Source organism: Nicotiana sylvestris, chromosome 10 (genome assembly GCF_000393655.2).
Source record: "Nicotiana sylvestris chromosome 10, ASM39365v2, whole genome shotgun sequence".
Classification (NCBI taxonomy): domain Eukaryota; kingdom Viridiplantae; phylum Streptophyta; class Magnoliopsida; order Solanales; family Solanaceae; genus Nicotiana; species Nicotiana sylvestris.
Window position 1 is genome coordinate 58,355,109 of NC_091066.1, and position 9,794 is coordinate 58,364,902.

At 38.8% G+C, this 9,794-nt stretch overlaps 1 protein-coding gene across 1 annotated transcript; it reads left to right on the plus strand.

Annotated features, from left to right (window-relative positions):
- Positions 1-1,907: 1,907 nt before the first annotated feature.
- On the plus strand, positions 1,908-4,922 carry LOC138879389 (uncharacterized). The gene is made up of 3 exons (XM_070159000.1): positions 1,908-2,750; positions 2,989-3,264; positions 4,872-4,922. The coding sequence occupies exons 1-3, from the start codon at positions 1,908-1,910 to the stop codon at positions 4,920-4,922; spliced, it is 1,170 nt and encodes a 389-aa protein (XP_070015101.1).
- The last annotated feature ends 4,872 nt before the right edge of the window (positions 4,923-9,794 follow it).

A 9,794-nucleotide genomic window follows, 5' to 3' on the forward strand; every position in this document is an offset into this window, starting at 1 on the left:
CTCCTCTCCCCACCAGGAAGGAGTTTTGGTAGTTTTCTTTGTTTTTCTTTCTATTTTCTGGGTTATTCCAGAGTTGTAATCCAGTTTTTTGTTTTTGCTTGTTTTGATGTTCAAACCCTTCTATACTTTTATTTTCAATGAAATGCAATTTTCCGTTTTCCATTATTCTTAGTAGTGTTTTATTTTGTTCTTTTTTCTTTTGTACAGTTCTTTTTATGCTGTTTGCAGTGACATGACACGCATGAAGAGTTTTCAGCCGAGTCTTAAAAGCCAATCTAATTCTGAAATAACAATCCAAGAAGTAGAATATGATGAAGAAATAGAATATGATGAAGAAGCAGCATTTGAGGAAATCAGTAAAGAGCTAAAACAAATTGAAGAAAAACCAAAGCCTAATTTGAGTGAGACTGAAGCAATCAATTTAGGGGACCGAGATGATGTTAGGAAAACCAAAATAAGTGTGCATTTGGAACCGCAAGTTAAGGAGGAAATCATCAAAACATTGTTTGAGTACAAAGATGTCTTTGCATGGTCATATGATGATATGCCAGGCCTGAGCACTGATCTGGTAGTTCATAAATTGCCAACTGATCCAGCGTTCTCTCCTGTCAAGCAAAAGTTGCAAAAGTTCAAGACTGATATGAGTGTGAAGATCAAAGAAGAAATCACAAAGCAGCTTACTGCAAAGGTCATTCGATATCCCACTTGGTTAGCCAATATTGTGCCAGTACCAAAGAAGGATGGTAAGACCAGGGTCTGTGCTGATTACCGTGATCTTAACAATGCAAGCCCAAAGGATGATTTTCCATTGCCGAAAATTCATATTCTGATCGATCATTGTGTCAAGCATGAGATTGGGTCTTTTGTGGACTATTACGCGGGATAGCACCAGATCTTGATAGATGAGGAAGATGCAGAAAAAACAACATTCATCACGCCATGGGGAACATACTATTATCGGGTAATGCCATTTGGTTTGAAAAATGCTGGGGCAACTTACATGAGGGCGATGACCACCATATTTCATGACATGATACATAGGGAGATCGAGGTTTATGTAGATGATGTGATCATAAAGTCAAAGAAGTAGTCTGACCATGTCAAGTACTTGAGAAAGTTTTTCCAAAGGCTCTGCAGGTACAACCTCAAGCTCAATCCAGCGAATGTGCATTTGGTGTCCCGTCTGGGAAATTACTAGGATTCGTGGTCAGTCGACGCGGTATTGAGTTAGACCCATCGAAGATCAAAGCCATTCAAGAGTTACTACCGCCAAAGAACAAAACAGAGGTGATGAGCTTGCTTGGAAGGTTAAATTACATCAGCAGGTTCATTTCTCAGCATACGACAACCTATGAGCCCATCTTTAAGCTGTTGAAGAAGAATGCTGTGGTCAAGGGGACTGACGAATGTCAAGAAGCATTTGATAAGATTAAGAGGTACCTGTCGAATCCACTTGTGCTGGTCCCACCAGAGCCTGGAAGACCTTTAATTCTCTATTTGATAGTCTTGGATAATTCTTTTGGTTGTGTATTGGGTCAACATGACGTCACGGGAAAGAAGGAGCAAGCAATCTATTACCTTAGTAAGAAGTTCACTCCCTATGAGGTTAAGTATACTCTGCTTGAGAGGACATGTTGCGCCCTGACTTGGGTGGCACAAAAGTAGAAGCATTATCTATCTTCTTACACTATTTACCTCATTTCTCACATGGATCCTCTAAAGTATATCTTTCAGAAGCCTATGCCACAGGAAGACTTGCAAAGTGGCAGATTTTACTTACAAAGTTTGACATCATCTATGTGACTCGGACCGCGATAAAAGCCCAAGCCTTTGCCGACCACTTGGCCGAGAATCCGGTGGATGATGAATAAGAGCCATTGAAGACTTATTTTCCTGATGAAGAGGTCATGTGTGTTGACGAGGTTGACCATGATGAAAAGCCAAGTTGGAAACTCTTCTTTGATGGAGCTGCTAACATGAAAGGGGTCGGAAAATGGGTTGTACTTATCTCTGAAACAGGGCAACACTACCCTGTAATAGCCCAACTTCGATTTTATTGCACCAATATCATGGCTGAGTACGAAGCATGCATTCTGGGTTTGAGGTTAGCTATAGACATGGAAGTCCAGGAAATACTTGTTCTGGGAGAATCAGATTTGTTGGTCTACCAGATTCAAGAAGAATGGGAGACTCGAGATTTAAAGCTCATGCCGTACCGACAGTGCCTGCATGATCTTTGTCAACGATTCAGGTCGGTTGAATTTAGACATATTCCCAGGATTCATAATGAGATCGCTGATGCCTTGGCTACTCTGGCGTCAATGTTACATCATCCGGACAAGGCTTATGTTGACCCCGTGCATATCCAAGTTCATGATCAACATGCTTACTGTAATGTGGTGGAAGAGGAAATCGATGGTGAATCTTGGTTCCACGATATCAATGAATACATCAGGTCGAGGGTATATCCAATAAATGCTACAGGTGACCAAAAGAGAACCATTCGACATTTGGCTAGTGGATTTTTCTTTAGTGGAGGAATCTTGTACAAGAGGACTCCAGATTTAGGACTACCGAGGTGCATAGATGCTAAAGAAGCTTCAACTATCATGGCCGAAGTGCATTCTGGAGTTTGCAGGCCGCATATGAACGGGTATGTCTTGGCAAAGAAGATACTTAGAGCAGGTTATTATTGGCTCCCCATGGAAAGAGATTGTATCAGTTTTGTTCGCAAGTGTCATCAATGCCAGGTACACGGTGATTTGATTCATTCTCCCCCATCTGAGTTACACACAATGTCTGCACCTTGGCCCTTTGTTGCTTAGGGGCAAGGATGTTATTGGACCAATTGAGCCGGCAGCGTCAAACGGGCACATGTTTATTCTAGTGGCCATTGATTACTTTACCAAGTGGGTCGAAGCTGTAACTTTCAAGTTCGTGACCAAGAGGGCAGTGGTGTATTTTTTTCATTTAAATATCATTTGTCAGTTCGGAATTCCCAAGGTGATCATCATAGATAATGCTGCTAATCTCAATAGTCATTTGAAGAAAGAGGTATGCAAACAGTTCAAGATCATGCATCAGAACTCCACCCCATATCTCCCCAAGGCAAATGGAGCTGTTGAGGCTGCTAACAAGAACATAAAGAAGATACTTCGTAAGTTGGTTCAAGGTTCTAGGCAGTGGCATGAAAAGTTTCCTTTTGCCTTACTAGGTTATCGCACTACTGTTCGCACTTCAGTAGGTGCAACTCCTTATCTGCTGGTATATGGAACTGAGGCAGTTATACCTGCAGAAGTTGATATTCCATCCCTTCGGATCGTTGTAGAAGCTGAAATTGATGATGATGAGTGGGTCAAAACCCGGCTAGAGCAGTTGAGTTTGATTGATGAGAAAAGATTGGCTGCAGTATGTCATGGTCAATTGTATCAGAAGAGAATGGAAAGAGCATACAACCAAAAGGTGCATCCTCAAAAATTTAAAGTGGGCCAGATGGTATTGAAATGCATCCTTCCTCATGAGGTGGAAGCTAAAGGCAAGTTCGCCCCAAACTGGCAGGGGCCATTCGTTGTGACAAGAGTGTTGCCCAATGGTGCTTTGTATTTAACAGACATAAAAAGCAAATGTGTAGATATGGGTATCAATTCTGATGCAGTTAAGAGGTACTATGTATGATTTCTTTGCTTACCTTCAGTTGTATTTTGTACTTGGCATGTTCAAAGTTGAGACGACGAGGGCATTTTGTTCCGCTACCCAAACACTTTCATCCTTTGTTACCCCTTTTGAGCTTTATTTATTTTCTTTCATACCTCTCTCTTGGAATAAGTAATAGAATTAGAGAACAAAAAAAATGATGATGAATGAATGAATGAAAAATAAGAAGAATGAAAAAGAAAGAAAAAGAAAAAAAAGAGAAAAGAAAAAAAAGAAAAAGAAAGGAAAAAGAAAAAAAAGAAAAAAAAGAAAAAAGAAAGAAGAAAAAAAAGAAAGAAAAAAAAAGAAAAAAAAAGAAAAAAATAAAAGAAAAGAAAAGAAAAGAAAAGAAAAAAACAAATAACTTCCTTTGGAACTCGACCTGATTCCTTTTAAGGATACGTAGGCAGCCTTACAGTTCGGTCCCATCAAAATAAAAATAAAAATTCCCCAGACCCAAAGAAGCTGGGGCAGAAGTTTGGGTTTTGAAAAGATCTGATTCCAAAAGTTGTAATTTTAACCCCTTTTCATCTTGAATTAGTTTGAGCCTTCATGCCACCCTTTCTTTCTAACCCTGTCCAAAAGCCTACATTACGGTCTAAAGAAAGACCTTCTAATAAATCTTTGAGGATGTCAGGTCAAGCGAGACAGAGGTATGATTTACATCATGGGTAACACTTTGATCATGGTCACAAAGGAAAATTGAATAAATGAGAGAGTCTTATTGGTGAAAACCCTCACGGGCACCGTAAGGCGATGGTGAGCTGAGAGAAAATTTAAAATGAGAGAGCCTTATTGGTGAAAATCCTCGTGGGCACCATAAGGTGATGGTGAGTTGAGAGATGAACAAATGAGAGAGGCTTGTTGGTGAAAACCCTTTGGGGCACTACAAGTCGAATGAGGCTCATGACTTTACAGAGAATTTGGATCAGTGAAAGCCCGGTTTTGAAGTATGAAGACAGGATATGAACTGAAAATATGATTGGTTGGACGGATTAGGCTGATCAATCCGAAATGCATGTCATGATCATTGGAGCTGGCTGCTTCCCTCAGATAAGTCTTCTTTTCTATTCTTCTTCATATAGTCATCTATGCTCAAAATTTTCCTTTGTTCCTTTTGTCAAAAATTATTTCACTTTGCTCTTTGAGTCTATCTTTATGGGTCTCTTTTGAGTCAGCCCTTGTTGAACAAGCAGGAAAGGATTTCAAAGCCTACTACCAGCTTCTAAATTGCATAAAGCGGAGTCCGGCCAGACACATCACAATTGATTTGATTTAGAATAAGCAGTATGGTGATAACTGAGGTTCAGGCAATCAAGTGAATCTTGAATTTTGAGAAAACACAAAGATTCAACAACTTTCAAAATGAAAACACAATGCAACAAGTGAGTGTGAGAGATTCAGGTCATGCAGAGGTTTTGTGGTCCAGTTCTAATCAGAAGGTCAAACAACTTCTTGCTAGCTCGAAGCAGCTAATCAGAATGAAGCATGGCAGTGGCGGAAGCAGACACTCAGCAAGGATGCCACAAACTAACCACCATGTTTTCAAACTAACAAGATTTTATTTGTCTGAAACAGGGGCAAGAAATTTTTTAAATCCCCAGGGACCTCCCATGGAAAAGCATGTTTCAGGGAGCAAGAAATTCTATTCAGAATCCTCAAAGATAAGTGCATGGCTCAGGTAAGTTCGTTTTAAATTCTCAGGACCCTCATGGATAATGGGATTTAGTTATTAAAGTCTTAGGACCCTCCTGGATAATGGGATTTAGTTTTTAAATTCTCAGGACCCTCCTGGATAATGAGATTTAGTTTTTAAAATTCTCAGGACCCTCTTGGATAATGGGATTTAATTTAAAAGTTTCAGGACCCTCCTGGATAATGGGATTTAATTTAAAATTTTCAGACCCTCCTGGATAATGGGATTTAGTTTTTAAATTTTCAGGACCCTCCTGGATAATGGGATTTAGTTTTTAAAATTTTCAGGACACTCTTGGATAATGAGATTTAGTTTTAAATTCTCAGGACCCTCTCGAATAATGAGATTTAGTTTTTAAATTTTCAGGACCCTCCTGGATAATGGGATTTAGTTTTTAAATTTTCAGGACCCTCCTGGATAATGAAATTTAGTTTTAAATTCTCAGGACCCTCCTGGATAATGAGATTTAATTTTAAAATGTCTCAGGACCCTCCTGGATAATGAGATTTAGTTTTTAAATTTTCAGGACCCTTCTGGATAATGGGATTTAGTTTTAAATTCTCAGGACCCTCCTGGATAATGGGATTTAGTTTTTAAATTTTCAGGACCCTCCCGGACAATGAGATTTAGTTTTTAAATTCTCATGACCCTCCTGGATAATGGGATTTAATTTAAAATTTTCAGGACCCTCCTGGATAATGGGATTTAGTTTTACGTTTTAGCGTAAGTTCTCTCTTTAGAAAATATAATTTAGCTTTAAAGTTATCACTCTTAAGATGAGATTTAATTCGAATTATTCAGGGCCCTCCTGGATAATGGGATTTGTCTTTTGAATTCTTAGAGCTCTATAGGTAACATGATCCGATTAACACTCACAAATATGCCCAGATCCCAAACTGGGGCAGAAAAATTTCTTTTGTTTTGTCTTTTTGGTTGCAATATCAGGCGCCCACCTGGATAACGAGGGAATACAATTCAAGTTTTAGTAATCAGACGCCCACCTGGATAACGAGGGAATACAATTAAAGTTTCTGGTAATTAGGCACCCACCTGGATAACGAGGGAATACAGATCAAGTTTTAGTAATCAGGTGCCCACCTAGATAACGAGGGAATACAATTCAAGTTTCTGGTAATCAGTAACCCACCTGGATAACGAGGGAATACAGTTTCGAGTTTTGATAATCATGCGCCCACCTGGATAACAAGGGAATACAGTTCAAGTTGTTGATAATCAGGAACCCACCTGGATAACGAGGGAATACAATTCAAGTTGTTGGTAATTAGGCACCCACCTGGAGAACAAGGGAATTCATTTCAGACTTACTTCAATTCGCAAATTTAAGAAGTATCGGGAGCCCGCCTGAAGAACAAGGTCCACTTTTCAGTCTCATGTTGAAGATCAAATAGAGATTCAAGGAAGATTCAATACAAGAAGTAGATAGGATCTTGTATTTTTCTTTCACTTTATTGTATTTTTTTTTTCTTTTATTTTTGATGTAATGGCAGGAACCGCGGACTGGAACCTCGACGGCACTTCACTCGGCTCTCCACCTCGGTATACTCCATCACTCTTCTCAATTGTGAACTACACGTGGCCTGATTCCTTTATAACCAAGGATATGTAAGCAGCTCAGACACCAGGGCTCGGTCACATTCTCTTTTCGTTAGTTTTTGTCTCTCTAAATAAGGGTCAAGTCAAAAAACATGTCTTGCCGTTCTTTGTCCGAGAACACTTTGTGTTTTTTGTCAAAGAGGGGCAGCTGTAGACATGTAATTTTTGACTCGCACAGTTTTAAAGTTAGTTTTAGTATTTTTTTTAAAATATCTACTTGAGTTATTATGCAATTTTAACCTATTTTTATTTTTAATTTCAAATCATAAAATTTTAAAAAAAAGAAAAAAAAAGAAAGAAGAAAAAAAAAGTTTCAATTTATCCTATTATATATGTTTGCTTTTATTTTATTTATTTAAGTTCATTAGTATTTTTATAGTAGTACTATGCTAAGTTTGCTTTGGTTTTTATATTTTTATTTTTAGTATAATCCTTAAAAAATACAATATATATATATATATAATTTCATGTTTTACCTTATTTCTATTTAGTTTAGGTTATTAATATTTTTATGGACCTATATTTTATTTTTACCATGATTTTCACTCTTATTTTTAATCTATATAAAACATGATATATTAAAAAATATATGGTTTCATATTATCATGTAGTTTATTTAATTCATTGGAATTAGTTTAGTTTTAATTTAAAAGTTTGAGTTTCTTATTTAATGGACTTTAAAAATTAAAAAAGTACAAATTTTAAGCCCCATTTCTACACAAAAGGAAGCCCAAAATCGGATAACCTAAACCAATCCAATACCCGACCGGATCCAACCCATGACCCGCCCATAACCTGTCTGACCCATCTCCCTTTTTGTTTTAATCCTAGCCCTTCACCTATCTCCCATCTAATGGCCAAGATTTATCCTCACCTTAATATAAAAACCTAATATTTCTAAACCCTACCCTAATGTAACACCACCCAGGCGGTGCCCCCTTCATCCTGTCCCAACCGCGCTTCAGCCATGGTAAGACCACCAAAAAACATTGCTCACTCATGGTCCCCCCTCCTCTCCTTTCCTTCTTCCATGTCATCAAGACCATAACGACCTCTGACAAGAAAATTCCATCCCTCTCACGCGCTCTTCACTCACACGATCCGTTTGAGGCGAGAGAGGATGAATGGTGAGCGTAGGATTGAGTTCTAGCTCGATCTAATCCCTCCATTTGTCCCTTACTTGCTTCAACAAACAGATTTTGGAATTTTGAAGGATTTTTCGGATTTTCTTGGAGAAGAAGAATAGAAGTTTTGAGGACTCCTATAAATAGGAGGTTCTTGAGACGAAAAGGGGGGTTCTAGGAGGATTTTTCTTCTTCACTTCTAAATTTTTCGGTCCATTTCCGATAGAAGTCGAATTCCAGAAACAAAAAAAAAATACAAATCAAAAGTCTGAGTTTGATATTGTTCAAGTACTGTTCCATTTTCGAAAAATTAGAAAAGATACCAAAAAAAAAAATATAATATAGTTTTGCCCTCTTCAATTTTGATTCCGAATTTTGAGTTTCAAAATGGAGTTCGATTGAGCAGAGTTTGTTTCGAGTTTGTTGTCATTGCTGCTTGTCGTAGGTTCCGGTCGAGGTTTCCTATTTCTCGTTGATGACTCCGACTGAAATTCCCTGTTGTGGATTCATTAAACTTGGCTCGAGTCATTTGCTGTAATTGCTGTAAATGGGAGCTTCGAGGTTCGAGAAGACATGATGCAAAGATACATGGACAAAATTCAAGTCACACTGCACCGTTTCAAAGAATGGACTCTAGTCCACATACCTCGAGAGCAGAATAGCGAGGCTGATGCCCTCGCAAACCTGGGATCGTCTGTCAAAGAAGATGACCTACTCCCCAGGGATGTTGTTCAGCTATCCAAATCAGTGATCGATGAAGGTCATGCCGAGATCAACTCCACTAGCCTGACATGGGATTGGAGAAATAAATATATTGACTATTTGGAAAGTGGGAAACTACCTGCGGATCCAAAAGAATTGAGGGCCCTGCGAACTAAAGCAACCCGATTATTGCTCGACAAAAACTAGAATTCTGTACAGAAGAACCTTCGATGGCCTCCTAGCAGTATGTCTGGGCCGGGAGACACATATTATGTGCTCCGAGAAATCCACGAGGGCACATGTGGAAACTATTTCGGTGCCGATTCCTTAGTCCGAAAGGTGATCAGAGCAGGCTACTATTAGGACAACATGGAAAAAGACCAAAGAATTCATCCAAAATGCGACAAATGCCAGAGATTTGCCCCAATGATTTACCAACCCGACGAATAGCTACATTCGGTTTTATCGCCATGGTCGTTCATGAAATGGGGGATGGACATTGTTGGACCTCTACCAACAGCACTAGGTAAAGCTAGATTTATTTTATTTATGACTAACTACTTCTCAAAATGGGTGGAAGCATAGGCCTTCAAAAAGATAAGAGAAAAAGAAGTCATTAACTTCATCTGGGACCACATCATATGCCGATTCGGGATTCCTTCCGAGATAACATGTGATAATGGGAAGCAGTTTATCGAAAGCAAAGTAACACAATTTCTTGAGGATAAAAAAATCAAGAGAATCCTGTCGTCACCCTACCACCCGTGTGCAAATGGTCAGGCCGAATCTACAAACAAAACCATCTTTCAAAACTTAAAAAATAAATTGGAAAGCGCTAAGGGAAAGTGAAGAGAAATATTACCCGAAGTGCTATGGGAATATCGAACAACTCCAAAATCAAGCACAAGAGAAACACCTTTCTCTCTAGTATATGGTGCCGAGGCTTTGATACCGGTGGATGTTGG

Excerpts from the sequence above, each read along its gene's own strand:
- LOC138879389 (XM_070159000.1), top strand. The coding sequence starts at position 1,908 with ATGTGTGTTGACGAGGTTGACCATGATGAAAAGCCAAGTTGGAAACTC. Across the intron at positions 2,751-2,988 it reads GCAAGTGTCATCAATGCCAG|TTCGGAATTCCCAAGGTGAT; the intron begins GTACACGGTGAT and ends ATCATTTGTCAG. Across the intron at positions 3,265-4,871 it reads GTGCAACTCCTTATCTGCTG|CCCTTGTTGAACAAGCAGGA; the intron begins GTATATGGAACT and ends CTTTTGAGTCAG.